Genomic DNA, 15527 nt, shown 5'->3' with positions numbered 1-15527 from the left:
GGGACCGGGTCGCCCCGATATATAGGCTGGGAGGGAGCGATCCGGCGGGAGGGGCGTCCCGCGTCCTGATTGGCTGGAGGGGCAGCGCCACGGATCGTGATCCGCGAGAGGGGGGCGGGGCGCATCGCGGCCGTCGGATGGAGGGGGCGGCGCGGGCGCGGTGGGCCGGTGTGCGCCGCGCGACGCCCGCAGCGGGAAATGGGATTTCCACCTAGCAACAAAACCGCGCGGACGTGTATCGGTGGAACCCGTGCACGGTAGACCGGTGGGGTGGTGGGGCTGCCGGTGGGGACGTGCGGGTTTGTTGTTGGAGTGACCTCCCGGTGTTGTGTGAAGCGGGTGCAGGAGAAAACTGAGGGGCGTGGATTTGCGCGTCGTTTCAGGCCTTGGGCTCCCAATCCGGGTACGGGTGTACGTGGAATTTTCAAGAAAATTCGAATTTCATTGAGCTGGGATTACCGAAATGCCCTTGGGCAGTTGGGCCTCATCGTATCGGACCCGTGAGTTGGCCCACCCAAATTAGCACCGTGCAGGCCTAGAAATGCCGTGCGAAAATGTATCGGATTGTAGCAAATAGCCCAGCATAGAGATCAAGGACAAATCGAATTCCTGGCAGGTTTAAACGTCTGCGTTTTTCGTTGTCTTGATAACTCACAGTCATTAGTCAAATTGAATCTAGCAAAACGAACAAGTGGATTTTCTTCTAGGGCTGTTCGCAAAATAAGGCCGCACAAAATAGCTAGTTTTATATAGAAGAACTCGTGTAAAATAAAAAAATTCTTATTTACAACCAGTATATGCCTTCCAAACCCAATCCTAACATCACTCCAGGCGCACACTCAAAGCTACGTGTTTCTCAAGTCCACTGTGTCTCCTTGCGGGCCATTTACTCTTTTCTAATTTGACCAACGCCACTCTCCCTACAGAGCTTACTCCCCCTGTTCCAAATTATATTATATATTATTTTAACGTTTCTAGATACATAACATATATATCTAGATGTATAGTAAATATACACCTAGAAAAGTCAAAACAACATACAATTTAGAACTGATGAAAGAATTTATTTCCGTGTGGAGGTACCTAAGTATATATCTAATGTGTAGGGCACATAGTGCCTGGCGATATCATATAATCTGAGCGGCGCAAACTAAAGCGTAGTTGATTATCGCCACTGCATTGTTAGCTGGGTGCAGGATTGGCCGAATAGCAGTAACTTGCCTCCGAAACCTTGATCTCGGTTGTTTGTCTTCAGTCATAGGTTTTGTTCGAACATAGGATTGCTTAATCACAAATCGATTAGGCCATCCCATATTCCCATCTCGCTGAAACCTTTTGCTGTCTTCTTTGAATGTTGCCATTGCCTTCTCATCGCGTGCGTGGTGCCTTTGCCATCCACTTCTACGGGAGAAAACTCTTATGCATAGAAGATGTTTTCCTCGTTGTAGACATATGCCTCTTGCTATTTACACGTCGTTTGACCACCATATGACATTTTGATTGCTTCCACACAACTCACACAATGACCCGTTTAATGATGTGGAGCTACATACCCTTAGAAGTTAGAACCTCTTCTCGATGCAAGACGTAGCTCTTGAATTAACCTTTTTCAATTGAGCCTAACTCCATTTTCTTTTCTTAAACCGGAAATACCACGATCCTGTTACAAGTAACCGGGAACCAGCCCTGCTCTTCTGAACCCTGGTCCGTATCCATAGCTGGGAGTAGTCGTAGGGGGTTGCCTTTGCTGCGTCGCTAGCATTCTGCACGCCCCGGATAGCGGCACATCAACTCCCTCCGGCAGCTTGACTGGAGCTCCGCTTTGTATAATCCTGCGTTTCATTAGATTAACTGAACGTCTGAACCACGACGATGCAAGTTTACACCGTTCGGTTCTTGGGGGATCAATAGAAGCAGATCAATTCCCGATCTCCCCAATGCAAAATCGTATGATCCGTATCCGCTCGAGTCTCGACCATCGAAGGGGACTCGTGCTCAATCCTCTGCTGCTGCTGCCTCCGCCACAGAGATTCCACTTTCCACAAGATGACGGACGCCGGCGGCCGGCCGCGCCACGCGGCCATGCCGGCAACGTGCGTGGAGCTAAGCTGGCTGGCTGGCTGTGGCTGGTGTGGGTTTGGTTGTAGTAGGCTGGGCCCCTCCGGAGGGAAACCGACATGCCGCTCGGCTGGGCCGGGCCAGTCCGCGCCATGTAAAACTACACGTGCTCAATCCGTCCCTGTTTGGGCTGGACCGCCGGTCACGTCGTCGACGCTCGCCAGCCGTTAAAAACCGAGCCCAGCGCTGGCGTCAACAAACAGGCCACTTCAGCCCGCGTCAAAAACCTGTCTGGCTGTTGTTTTCCTTTCTCCCCGGAGAAACATGGCGCTGCCGATGGCTAACCCGGGCGCCCGTCTCGTCGGCTGGAAGGAGGCCCCCGCGCTGGGCATGGGGCCGGCGTCGCGGCTAGCACCGCCCCGCCGCGCCGCGGTCGCCCCGCACAGGTCTGGTACCTCTCTGAAGTCTCGTCTTCCTGCCATTTGTTCAGTTTAATCTATGTATTGCCATGCGTTCGGCATGCTTGAACGGCCGTCTGAATTCTGAAGGGGGTATATGGAGGTTATAGTATGAGTTGCAGCGCTAATCTTGTTCTTCAATTTGGTTACCTAGCCCGCCGGTTCACTTCTGCAATTGGAAAGTCCATTTTCTCAAGAATAGTTGGCTTGTTTTGTTTGCAAAATATCACTTGATTCATTGATGTACGAATATCAATTAGCTTCACAGCGATAGATCATTGGATGCCGGTTAGCCGGATTTGGGTGGTGGAGAATTGGAGGCCAACGATTGTCCTCTAATGTTATGTGACTTCTAGTTGTAGGCAGTGCCTTGTTGGTAGGGACTAGAATGCTTTACCGGTCTTAGTAGTTCACACTTTCTTTGTTCTAGATGACACTTTTCTCTGCGGCCATTCTGCATTTAGCCTACAATATAAACCCTCCTACCACAAATACATGTTATTCTGTACTTATAAAGTTATATGACATTGTATCTGAATGCAACCAATTTCTCAAAAACCCAACAAATTGTAATTGTAAGAACCAGTTTCAGAAAAATCTAATTGTATGTTTTTCATGCTTCCTGTCTAAATTTTTAAAGATACCATGGTAGTCAAAGTCCCAGCAGTTTGACTGTATTTGCGACCAAAGGGAGTACAGAGCTTGCCTAAAGTTTTCTTTTTGGCGTCTCTGTACTGCTTAAGATATTTAAAAACCTTGTTTGCTTTTTGAAGGAGTGGCCTTCAGTTTTTAATTCACTTAATCTGCAATTCTGTATTCTCCTTACTTCCAAACATAACCTCTCTAACACATCGTTACTTGTGCAGGACTGGCAGAGGGAAGTTTCCAGTGGCAGCCATCATTCTAGATGACTATCTTCCAATGCAAAGTACTGAAGTGAAAAATCGGTAACTTGTTAAGTTCAAAAGAAGTGCTGACATTCTTTTGTTCCTTGATTAATTTATTTGATGTAGATTTTCTTACATTTTCAGCTTGATACCACTGGGTAAACTGTCAACTATGTGTGAAATTGGCCGTATATATCAATTTAACAATAGTAAAGTCTCTTTTGTACCAGATGCTGAACTAATAAATTATTTTATGGTTATGTTTGCACTTCTGTTTTAAACTTGTACTGTTGAAACCTTACGATGTTGTGAAAAAGAAATCCATCAATTCCAATCGCCAATTAAAACTGGAAGCCCACTTTCCCATACCATGATATGAAAACCCCTTCCTGTAGACTTCTGTAATCAATCCGTTGAGTTGTTAAGTTAGCTTTAAGAAAGGTACATTGCTTATTTCAATTAAGCTTTGAAGTCATGCCATGGCTCATTTTGATCTTACATAGTGACAACATGCTTGTTGAATGATGATAAGCTTGGCACTCTTATCAGAGATTTTTTAATTAATCGAGAAACACAATATGTTCTTGTTATTTTCATGAAGCCAATCCTGTGAAATTAACCTAATTATGGTGTGTCACCTCCTGTCTCTGTAAGTTGGCAGTTTGTAGAGAAATAGCGTAGTCAATATACCTCTCTAAAAAAACTCAACCCCCGGGAGAGACGTCCCCCTGGGCATTTGCTAAGAGTCAAGAAAAGGCCAAACATTGGGTCTTACCTGGAGGACAATGATGCCTTCTTTTTTTCCAGTGAGATCGAGGGTTCAAGCCTTGCTAGGGTCACTCTCATCTTTAGTATTCGCCACTATGCTATACAAGCGCATCTCAAATGTGAACTTTTATCTAGACAATGTATCTAAATAGCTATATACTCGATACGATGGTTCTTTTATTGAAGTTGTGTTCATCTTTTTAGGGAATTTGAGTTCATTTTCTTAATGAAGTCATTCTATACAATCTCTGGTGACTGCAAGTGGTATCTTTATGTTTGGTGACTTTAACTTAGTAACCAGTAATCACATGGATCTTACTGTTTCCGCAGCAGTATTTGAGACCTCTGATAAATGTTATCTGCTACTGAGTATGATATTCCTATGTCTTTGGTACAGGACATCGACAGGCGACATCACAAGTCTAAGACTAATCACAGCAGTCAAAACTCCCTATTTGCCAGATGGAAGATTCGATCTCGAAGCGTATGATTCTTTGATAAACATGCAGATAGAGGGTGGTGCTGAAGGTGTAATAGTTGGTGGAACAACAGGAGAGGGTCACCTTATGAGCTGGGATGAACACATCATGCTCATTGGTCGTACTGTTAACTGCTTCGGCAGTAGAATTAAAGTGATAGGTAACACGGGAAGTAACTCAACTAGAGAGGCTGTTCACGCTACAGAGCAGGGATTTGCTGTTGGCATGCATGCTGCTCTCCACATCAATCCTTACTACGGGAAGACCTCAACTGAAGGATTGATCTCTCACTTCGAGGCTGTGCTTCCGATGGGTCCAACTATAATTTATAACGTGCCATCAAGGAGTGGCCACGATATTACCCCTGAAATTATTGAGGCAATTTCAAGATACTCAAACCTGGCGGGTGTGAAAGAATGTGTTGGACACGAGAGGGTGAAGTGCTATACTGACAAGGGTATTACAATATGGAGCGGCAACGATGACGAATGCCATGATTCTAGGTGGAAATATGGTGCTACTGGAGTCATTTCTGTAGCAAGCAACCTTGTTCCTGGTCTCATGCGCAGCCTCATGTATGAAGGTGAGAATGCAGTGCTAAATGAGAAGTTGTTGCCTTTGATGAAATGGTTATTTTGCCAGCCAAATCCCATCGCTCTCAACACTGCTCTGGCTCAGCTTGGGGTGGTAAGGCCCGTCTTCAGATTGCCGTATGTTCCGGTTCCTCTTGCAAAGAGGATTGAGTTTGTCCGAATTGTTGAAGCTATTGGACGGGAAAACTTTGTGGGACAGCAAGAGGCACGGGTTCTCGATGATGATGATTTTGTTTTGATCAGTAGGTATTAGTAAGTGAGCTTTGATATTCCTAGGTATTTTGATGAATAAGTGTCTTGTCACGAGGATTTTCATACTTTCAATGAATAAAACTGTCTCATGGAATGAATGCGGTTTTGGCTTATACTACTATTACAGTTTCCGTTGATCTAGGTAGTTCGTTTCTTATACTAGTAGAGTGCACGTGTGCCACACACGTGTTATGGAAAATTTAGTAAAATATACTTTTGTATTTATAGTGCTGATCATTTACTAATTAAACTAAAAACCAATAATTCTACCTATATTATACCTATACATACAGACTACGCACCACCATCGGACTGGAAGTCCTGACTCACCTTCATGCCATCCTTGGTCTTGGCAACCAAGATTGGATGCAGCCAATGATCTTGCCTAAATTTGGACAGAATTTAGGCACTAAGCTGCTTTTCCCAACAAATTATAAGACTCAAAAAAAAATTTATGCACAGTTCAGTGGTCTATAGAACAACTAATCAGTTCAAGTGCTCACCAAATTTCTAAATATTATATATTTCTGCATAGATAGATTTAATGGATCGGATAAAAGCTTTCATGGCCAAGCAATTTTCTAAAGATTTTATATTGTGCATTGATAGATTTAAGAGATAAAAAACTTTCATGGCGAAGATATCATGGACCTCTTTGTATTGCTGAATGATCATTGCAAAAGTTGGGCTTTAATCTGACACTCCTTCTACCCACCTGAATCTCAATAGGCTTGATCAGCACCTTGCGTCCCAGCATCTCTACCTGCCACGGAAAAGTGGCTGATGAAAGTACTGTATGCCTATCTTGCCAGGTGTTTTGAATCATCCTAGTTATATGTGGCTCAAATCCCGGATAGAACATCCTATCAGCTTCATCCAACCTCAAGAATATCACTCTAAGGTAGTAATTTTCCCGTTGCTAGTGCAAACGATACTAATCATCCTGCTTGGTGTACAAACAACAATTTTATCACCTCCGTAGCTAGCAACACTACACAACTAATGCCAAGCACCTTGCTGAAGTTCATAATATTTGAGTGTATTATTTTAGGTGCCGCACGTGCAGGTTGCTTAGGCTACTATGCCGCTTGAATATCGTATGGACATTTCGTCGAACACCTCTGCCTGCAATGTAGGGGTCTTAGTAAAGACTGTTGGAGCAGGAGATGCTAGCTGCTGCTACCGTTCACGTGAGATGATGCCGCTCTTCCCTACCGCAGGCCTGCAGCCCTCCCGTGCTACCGACGCCCATCCTGTGATGCAAGTCCGTGTTGTCGAGGAGATCGGCGTGGAGCTGAGGACCGCATGCGACGCGGCTGCGGGCGGCTCACGGCCGGCGCGTGGTTTCCTGCTCTCCGGTTGCCTCCACTTGCAGATCTCTCTCCTCTCTGCTCTTTTTCTCCACGACACCAAGCATCATCGATCTCTCTCCGTTCTTCCTCTTCCATACCCCGTCAAGTAGCAGATTCAATTCCATCTGCTTTTGCCGAACCAATCAGCAGCGCACCATATCCATCTCCTTCTCTGCTTCTATCACCAGTTCACCACCGAGCAAGCAAACCAGCGCTCTGCGGCTTCTCCTCTACTCCTCACGGAACCAACATCTGCGGGCGGCGGTGGAGGGCAACGACGAGCTGCATGGTGCTGCAGCGCGTGTGGACGACGACGAGGAGCTGTGAGGCCATGGCGCGCGCCGACGACGAAGGCGAGCAGCGGGTGACGGCGGAGTAGCGTAGCGGTGCGAGCAGCGCGGGCTGAGCGGGCCCAGGGGCATGCGGCGGCTTTTTGAGCGCAGCGGGGCACCAGCATGGGCTGGCGAGCGGAGCGGCTAGCAGGTGGACGGGCCAGCGGAGAAAAAAAATAAGCGAGTACAGCGGGCGGGTAAGGCCGCGGACGCGGTGAGAAAAGCAATTAGATTTTGGCAGAAACAATGTCTGGCTCGTGATTTCTATACGTCTATTTTAACATGATAGGTGGATCCGTAATGGATCTAACACGAGGGGTACAGTGGACCCGATATGGATAAAAAATATTTTTAAAAATTTTCGTTATTTATAGTATAGATAGATGATCTGGATCCAGCACATTTTATATGGAAGATATTAAGAAGATGTAAAACACGAATACACATGAGCTACTAAATAATAGTATATATGGTGGCTTGTATTTCTAGCAATCCTAGAGACAGATCCTCGCTATGTCATCACTACTATTATTACATATCATTACTTCTATACTTGCGAAAAAACCATCCCTTATGGCTTAATGATCCCAGCTCCTGGTAACGAGCGTCTTTTTAATAATAACTGCTCCTATTCTGTTTTCTCCTCTTCCTCCTTGTCCGCCGAGTTGCTCTTGGTGATGGAGGACACGAGGGAGAGCGGCGCCTGCTTGGCCCATCGCTTGATGTCGTGCACCCTCTTGCTGGTCCTCTTCCCTTTGCCGCTCGGCTTCACGGCCCCGTTCTGCCGGTCCTTGGTGATCGCGATGGCCAGGTCATTGGGGAAGAGCGATCGCCAGATGAACGCGTGCAGGAGCGTCGACACGAGCAGCAGCGACACCATCGTCGTCGACATGAGGGAGAGGCTCAGCGCGAGGGCCCTGCTCGCGAAGCACGGCTCGGCCTCGGCGTACTTGACAGTGGCCAGCGACGCCGTCGTCATGGGAAACGTGTACGACCACCACGCCAGGGAGAACCTGCGGTAGCATGCGCCTGATCAGTTGGGTGGTCGTCGCGGCGGCGAGCAATCGAATCGGAAGAAGATCGACGGGTACTCACCGGAACCCGCGGAAGAAGTTGATGCGCACGACGAGGGACAGGTACAGGAAGATGGCCATGAAGAAGAAGGTGCGCGCCACGGCGTCGAAGCTGCCGTAGATCGCGGCCCAGGCGAGGCTCGCGGCCGACGGCGTGGCGATGAACATGGAGTACACCGGGTGCAGCTCCTTGGGCAGCGTCTCGTTGGTGGGCAGCCGCTGGTACAGCGTCACGAACACGACGATGTAGTGCGCGACCCCGATGGCCCAGAGGAACTTGCCGGCCTCCGCCCACCCGACCCTCGCCGCCAGGATGGCCCCGACGAAGTTGCCCACCACCGAGAGGTGGGAGGACGGGTTGGCCACCTTGCACAGCCGCCGCTTGCCGCCGGAGAGCCATTGCCCGTAGATCTTGAGCTCGAGCGCGAAGAGCGGCAGGACGAAGGCGCACCACACGGCTGGGTGCGGCCGCTCCGGTGCGTAGGCGCGGGGCAGGCCGATGGTGACGAACATGGCCGCGATCCACGGTGCGAAGAAGAAGTTGACGCGGACCGGATGGAAGTACTCGCGCCGGATGGCCTCGAAGTAGAAGACGCACTTGAGCGCGTAGGTGACGGACGTCGCGACGAGCACGGCGACGGCGAGCAGCCAGAGCGCGACGTTGATCATGGGCGTCACGTGCAGGAAGCGCATCGCCGGGCTCGCCGCCAGCGAGCCCCAGAGGATGGCCTGGCTGCCGAGGCCCAGGCACAAACCGAAGCAGCCGATCGGAAACCGCAGCAGGAACGGCCACACCTCATCCTTGGGCAGCAGGATGTCCTCGTAATCCTAAGGAAACGACACGTTGTTCGATCAAGTGTCAGACAACGTGCGTGCATAAACGCCGTTTGCTGTGCGTGTCGTGGCAGTACTTACGCGGACTTCGTCGAGCTCGGGGCCGCGGAGCGCGGCGAAGTAGCGGCCGGCGGGGACGCTCTTGTTGAGCGGGTCCTCCGCCGGCCTGCCGACGGACTGGTCCTCGACGTGAGTCGGCAGTTCGAGGTCGGACTCCCTGATCCTAGTCGGCAGCAGCGAGTTCTGCTTGCTCAGCGTCGACTTGGTGCGGAACATGCTGAAGTCGCCCCGGCGCGCCGCGCCGTCGCCGCCGGCCGCGCCAAGGGCGCCGCTGTGGTTGAGCACCCCGAGGCTCCTGCCGCTGCGCGGGAGGGCGCGCTGGCCCCTACCTCCACCGTTCCTGCCCCCTCTGTCCATGCCCAGCACCGTCACGCCGCTGCCGAGAGAGACCTGCCGGCTGAAGGCGCGCTGCATCGGCGGTGGCCTCCGCTCGCCACGGACGCTGAGCGGCCCGCTCATCGCCGTCTGCCTCGCGTCCTCGGGCGGGGCCGCGTGGAAGTCATCCGCGTGCTGGCCCGTCGAAGACGACGAAGGGTCGGCCGCCATTTCTGCAGCTACGCGATCTCAGCTGCTCCCAACAACGAGATCAGGGCAAAGAAGTGTTGATCGTGTTCGTGCCGCGCCCATATATGCTCGATCTATCGCGGCAGTGTGTCAACGTGGGCGGTGCTTTCACGTGCACCGGCGGGCGCCACCGCGTGCATGCGTCGAGAGGGCCGGGGCGGGCGAAGCCATTGCTGTCCAAGTGGTTGGTCGATGGGGAGGAGATGGATCGCTGCTGGCCGTGCCTTTAGCTCGAAAGGAAGACGCCAATGGCGAGGTCACGAGATGTGGAAACCATTGGCTGTGATCTGCCCCCACGGTGCAGGTCATGAAATCTTTGAAAAGCGGCGCCCTTGTAACCGTGATGTTCGAAAGCCAGAGGTCGACAAGAGCCCACGGCCGGCTGTTTACTGCTCGAGGTTGGCATTGGCCAAGAAGTTCACGGGCATGTTGCCATTGCCAACTTGTCATGCAAGCGCCCATGGTGGATTCGAGGCACACGTACGCAAGTCTGACGTAGCACAGGGATACTAGGTGATTCAGGAGTCCAGGATTCCAGGCGTACCAGGAATTGTGACACGGCTGGGCCTGAGCTCAATGGAGTCATTGGAGTGTTCTGAGTTCTGACATGAATCAAAAACATGAACACGGAATAAAGACATCTCGCACCACAAAGTTTAAATGCGCACAGCAGAATTATGAAAAACTGGGTGAACCGCCTGTTATTGATATGAGGTCAATCTACCATAAAAAAATCATGTGAATCTCAGCATACAATTTCCTCAGTCATCTTGCAGCATTTCTGAATGAAGATGCATGCACGTAGTGCTGCAGTATTTGTAGTTGTATCGGTGGAATGGCACTTTGCCAGCCAAGGAAGTGAAACAGCACGAACAAGAATTGTCGTCTGTCGCTGCCTTCTGCACGGAGTTTGCTGCTGCTGCTGCACCTGATGTTCCCGCAGATTGAGCAGCCAGGGCCGCGAGTCTTCTCTCTGCCGCCGCCGCTCTCTTCTCTCTTTCTTCCGCTAGCTTCCTTTGTCGTTCCTCCTGATTAAAAGTTCATCAAGGAATAAATGTATATAATCACGCATGCAGTTTGAAATTGATGTTGCTATACAATTTTCCAGGCGTGAAATGATCATACCTCCTTTTCAATAAGGAACTGCTGGGGCGTCTGATGCTTTGGTTTAAGGCCTGGCACAGAAGTAGTTCTGTTGGCCATTTGGCCCATCGAAGTTTTGGATTGTGATGGTTGAGCCTACATTTTGATAGGATAAAAGAGAGCAATAAGAAAGTAAATGAAAAAGGTTTTCAAAGGCAATTTAATGCCTCGAGCAGTAATGTTCACCAGCCAATTACTAACAAGATACTGAAATCATGAACAAACACCAGCAAGCATGGATGACATTTGGGGCAACAAACTCATTGCACCCACAACATTAAACGATAATAAACAAAGTATTGAACTAATGAGCAACCGGGATAAATTGGATTTATACAGCTATATGTACTCCTAATAATTCAGAAATGAGTAGAGTACTAACCTTTGCCTTTTCTTTTTCCTTCTCGTTCTCCTCCTTTTCTCTTGCTTTCTTTAACTTCTTCAATTCTTTCGCACGCGCTTTCTTCTTGGCATCCTTCTCTGCCTATAGTACAAGGCAGGGTCAATATACACACAATTTTGTGTCAAAAGAAAAAAAACAAACACACAACTATGTTCTGTTCATTCATTTAATGAATTGTTCATAAATTCTTATAAATGCATGAAAGGAGCTGAGAAAAAGATTTTATTTTTTCTGGGGCAGGTAAAACTCACCTGTTTTGCAGCTTGTGATTCTTCCATTTCCTTTGTCAGTGCACTAGGCACATTTGCAGCATGCCAATCCCATTTGTCAAGGTTGAGAGCCATAAATCTTCTGAATGTATTTCTAACTTCCTTATCCGAAGCCAGCAAGTAAGGAGTCTTTCCCCTTGCATCTTTGATGCAAGGATCCAAACCCTGCTCAAGTAACTCCAGAGTCAGCTGTGCATTGCCAGATTTTGCTGCCTCGTGAAGAGGGGTTGTTTCTTTCTTAGATGATGGTATGATTACTTCTTCATTTTTGACTTCTTCATTATTGTTCAACAACTCCAAACTGACAGATAAGTTAGAAATAGATTCCTTGGAGTCCACAGCCACTTCCTTCTTTTTTCCTTCGCTTTCTTCAACACTTGTCACACTTTCACCATGGGGTAAGGTTTCATCTGTAGTTGAACATTCCATCTCATAATGGAGCTGTGTCAGGTTACTGTATACCCGCTTAGCTTCCTTCAAGGTGGGCCGATGAACAGTCAAGGGAACTGAGCGAATATCACAAGCCTGAATTACCGACTGGGTCTTATCCCCATCAAAGAGCATCTGGCGGTTCTTTGATGGAGCGTATATAAAGGCACAAACACAGGTGTCAAAGTATGACTTCCATGAAACAATTAATTCTTGAACTTCCTGTAATAAGGCAACAAAAAAGACACTTCCAAAATAAAGCAATGTGAAAACTAAACTGTAATCGGCTGCTAAAACTCAACGAGAACCAAAAGGAATGTTTCTTCTGAAATTTATAACACACCTTTCTCAATGCTGCTTCATTATAGCGTCGAAGAGAAGAGCCTGCTGAGTGCGCAACTTTGCCAGTAGCATCTTTTCCAGATTGCCTCTTTCCAGCCTTTGCTCTTACGACATACCTTCAAAAACAAATGGACAAACAAGAATCATTTATCATCAACATACAGAAAGCAAAGCAAAACCAATAAAAGGTATGTTCAACAAACAAACAAATCCATCTGATTTCATCAACCAAAAAAGTTAAAACTATGCCACCTCAACAAAGGAAATACATTATGCAATAAAGACATGGAGCACAGAAACGGCAGTAGGAAACTTCTGTTGATAACAGGATTCACAATTATATTTGCATTGGCAAAGATGCATTTCATGAAAAGGGAAGGTTTCTCAATTGAAGCCCTAAGTTCTATTTGTGTTTATAGTTTATGCAACACTAATGGAAATGTCTGCCGGCGCAATGGAATGTTGTTGTAACCTGAGATTACAAGGTTATTCTAAAGTGAAGGATGAAGGGCTTGCAGAAAATTCATGAAGATATATGTCTCACAAGTTCTTATGCATAAGAGTTGGAATTGGCAATGTTACCTATGAAATGTTTTATGAGCTAAAACGGAATTACCGTCAAAAACACATCCAGCAAAATGCCCACCACTTGTTAGTAGAACAATCCTCAAACGTGACGCATCACGAGGTTCACATGTCAAACGCTTCACCCTATTTATCATCTCATCCTCTTGTACACAAGATGCACTTTCCATCTGACCAGACTTGCAATCAATAAATGGTTCTTCATGTTCTTTCAACAGTATGCATCTCCAGATAGAAATCGTGTCACCCGATCGACACCGAAAATAAAGTTTCTTCCTGAATTCTTCCTTGCCTTTAACTGAGAGTCCACGCTCTGATGCAGGTCCATTTTCTAGTTCATCCTCCGATCCAGATACGCTGGATATCTCCAAATCGTCAAACAGGGAATCAGAATCTGCTTTGTCCAGGTCCTCTTCCTTTATAATAGTTTTACCAGCAATGCTCAACTTAACCTGATGGGAATGACAAAACAAAAATAGAAGCAAGAGGATCAAAAATATGAGACACGTGTATGGCATGTAGACATTAAGAATGATATTTTGGACAGAACCAAACCAAATAGTAATTGGATCACATGAAAAAATAACAGAAGGACATATATTCCTTCTTTTTATCCAAAGTTCTATGAAAGAACATAACTGCTTATTTTCAGAGCATGCGAGAAACTGACAATTAGACAAAAATAACACCTTCCACAACACAGTGCTGTCCGACAGAGCAATGTGAAACTGAGCCTTCAGAGTTTCTGATGCTCCATTATATGGTTTAGGAGTTTCAGTACAATAGCAATACTCTGTTGTTGGACATGATTAGATCTCCCTATGTGCCATTGCACAATGTGAAAAATTAAGAGATTGACCCTCATAAGTTGTTCTTCTCCAATAAGTAGCAAGTCAATCAACTCCACAGCACAGCAAACTTAATTGGATGTTCCAGCAACAAAGCTACTTGAGAATGCCTACCATGATCAGCACAGCTGCTATAGAAATTGCTAGCCTATTTCATCACATCCATCATCATAAATTACATATTCCAACAATTAATTACAATTCAGAAGTGAAAGATACATGGTCCAGTTAAGAGTAGGAAGCAGATACGTTCAGGCGGTGTAGGTCGGACTTGAAGTGCTCGCGCTGCTCCTGCAGCGATTCGAACTCCGCAGCGCAGGTGTTGCACGTCCACCTGAACCCCACAGCCTCTGACGGTTGCTGCTGCTGCTGAGTCGTCGGCGGTGGCCGGGAGGGCTCGGACGGTTCCACCGCGAAGGGGGCCGTGGAGGGATGAGCCCGGAGGAGGACTGTTGAATCGAAGAACTCAGACGGAAGGTCGAATAGCGAGCGAGGAGGCCTCTTCTCCGTCGAGGCCGCCGCCATCTGGGAGGACGAGGCGGCGGCGGCGGCGGCGGCGGCGGGTGTGCGTGGATCCGACGTTCCGTGCGGCGTGCGGCGTGCGGTTGGTCTTCTCGAGTTGCTGGTTCCTGGTTGTGGCTTGTGGGAGGAGGCTGCACGCCAGAACAACGTTAGATCAGAGATCCACGCCCGGAACAACTCCTTGTTTGTTCATGTTTTGTTCCGCCCTTTTGGTACTTAGTTTTTTTTAAGTATTTTCTTTATATCTAACAAGAAAAATCAAAATCTCACTATGTCTGCATTAGTTGTGCTCGTTAGTTCACTTTATATTACCATCAAAATAGCACTCAACAATCAACATCTCCCCCGAATCAGTGTGCCCAATGTACCTAGCTTAATAGTATCATCAAATTGCCTAGCTGCATCATATTCTAGTTTGCTTATTCAGTACTCATGTCGCTTCAAAATGTAGGAGGTTTTGTTTGTTCTAAATTTAACTTATTTAACTATAATATTTTTTTAATAAATACCCTCTCTAGCTCTCAATGTAAGATGTAAGATGTATTTTAATTAGAAATTGGTTGATGAGGTGATTCATTAATGCTTCTATCATCAACTCTTAGCTGATTGATTTCAGAAATGTAATAGGTGGTTGCATCACCATCCGAGTACCATATGCGCGTATTTAGTGTGATCATGAGGAATAAAGTAATTTCATACAAATCATAGGATGAACCCACAATGGATTGTGAATCTAGGATTAAGAATCTTTAAAACCAAGTATCGAATAATATATTGGATCTAAACTTTTGAAAAACTAAAGTTTTAAACATCACTAGTTCATAGTTCCATATCTATATCTAGAACTCATGTTTTTCAACTAATGTTATCTCCATGTTCTAGTGAGTTGGATACCATAACTATTAAATATACTCTGATCTTAAGGTTTGACCGTTGGACTAATTAATTTTACACTGTGATCTTAGAATGGGCATTGAACTTCCTAGGTCCTTATTAATTAGCCAAAGCCCGTAGAGTTAGCCATTTTGACCGTCTAGCTTTAGCAAGTGACGGCAAAGCCAATTGGATTTTGTACATGACAGTGTATTATTGAATGTCCAGCCACTCTACAACGCAGCAGCATCACGGAATAAATTGATCAAGGCTGAGTGAGCATCCGCCGAGTACACCGCCGAGTTGTGCCTCCCACGAGGACGGGATCATGCATTACAAAACCGCTCGATTATCGGTGAAATTTATCGTTACCGATGCTAACTGAGAACGTAAACTGACTGGA

The 15527-nt window shown here is 47.1% G+C and overlaps 3 protein-coding genes across 3 annotated transcripts; 1 reads left to right on the top strand and 2 right to left on the bottom strand.

Annotated features, from left to right (window-relative positions):
* Positions 1-2330: 2330 nt before the first annotated feature.
* On the top strand, positions 2331-5608 carry LOC112898925 (4-hydroxy-tetrahydrodipicolinate synthase 2, chloroplastic-like). The gene is made up of 3 exons (XM_025967239.1): positions 2331-2504; positions 3383-3463; positions 4569-5608. Exons 1-3 carry the CDS (start codon positions 2383-2385, stop codon positions 5494-5496), a joined length of 1131 nt encoding a protein of 376 aa, XP_025823024.1. The 5' UTR covers positions 2331-2382; the 3' UTR covers positions 5497-5608.
* A 2022-nt stretch (positions 5609-7630) lies between these two features.
* LOC112899843 (guard cell S-type anion channel SLAC1) lies at positions 7631-9763 on the bottom strand. The gene is made up of 3 exons (XM_025968477.1): positions 9168-9763; positions 8275-9080; positions 7631-8192 (listed from the first exon to the last, which is right to left on the bottom strand). Exons 1-3 carry the CDS (start codon positions 9690-9692, stop codon positions 7808-7810), a joined length of 1716 nt encoding a protein of 571 aa, XP_025824262.1. The 5' UTR covers positions 9693-9763; the 3' UTR covers positions 7631-7807.
* Positions 9764-10385: 622 nt separating this feature from the next.
* LOC112899842 (ankyrin repeat and zinc finger domain-containing protein 1) lies at positions 10386-14399 on the bottom strand. Its single transcript, XM_025968476.1, has 7 exons — positions 13979-14399; positions 12879-13333; positions 12298-12412; positions 11508-12176; positions 11236-11337; positions 10836-10949; positions 10386-10738 (listed from the first exon to the last, which is right to left on the bottom strand). The coding sequence occupies exons 1-7, from the start codon at positions 14252-14254 to the stop codon at positions 10472-10474; spliced, it is 1998 nt and encodes a 665-aa protein (XP_025824261.1). The 5' UTR covers positions 14255-14399; the 3' UTR covers positions 10386-10471.
* Positions 14400-15527: the final 1128 nt, after the last annotated feature.

This window comes from Panicum hallii, chromosome 7 (genome assembly GCF_002211085.1).
Source record: "Panicum hallii strain FIL2 chromosome 7, PHallii_v3.1, whole genome shotgun sequence".
NCBI classification, from domain to species: Eukaryota; Viridiplantae; Streptophyta; class Magnoliopsida; order Poales; family Poaceae; genus Panicum; species Panicum hallii.
This window is presented reverse-complemented; position numbering and strand designations above follow the sequence as displayed.

Excerpts from the sequence above, each read along its gene's own strand:
- LOC112899842 (XM_025968476.1), bottom strand. The coding sequence starts at position 14,254 with ATGGCGGCGGCCTCGACGGAGAAGAGGCCTCCTCGCTCGCTATTCGAC. Across the intron at positions 11,338-11,507 it reads AATCACAAGCTGCAAAACAG|GCAGAGAAGGATGCCAAGAA; the intron begins GTGAGTTTTACC and ends CTTGTACTATAG. Across the intron at positions 10,950-11,235 it reads AGGAAAAAGAAAAGGCAAAG|GCTCAACCATCACAATCCAA; the intron begins GTTAGTACTCTA and ends ATCAAAATGTAG.
- LOC112898925 (XM_025967239.1), top strand. The coding sequence starts at position 2,383 with ATGGCGCTGCCGATGGCTAACCCGGGCGCCCGTCTCGTCGGCTGGAAG. Across the intron at positions 2,505-3,382 it reads GCCGCGGTCGCCCCGCACAG|GACTGGCAGAGGGAAGTTTC; the intron begins GTCTGGTACCTC and ends TTACTTGTGCAG. Across the intron at positions 3,464-4,568 it reads AGTACTGAAGTGAAAAATCG|GACATCGACAGGCGACATCA; the intron begins GTAACTTGTTAA and ends TCTTTGGTACAG.
- LOC112899843 (XM_025968477.1), bottom strand. The coding sequence starts at position 9,692 with ATGGCGGCCGACCCTTCGTCGTCTTCGACGGGCCAGCACGCGGATGAC. Across the intron at positions 9,081-9,167 it reads CCGAGCTCGACGAAGTCCGC|GATTACGAGGACATCCTGCT; the intron begins GTAAGTACTGCC and ends TCGTTTCCTTAG. Across the intron at positions 8,193-8,274 it reads AACTTCTTCCGCGGGTTCCG|GTTCTCCCTGGCGTGGTGGT; the intron begins GTGAGTACCCGT and ends ATGCTACCGCAG.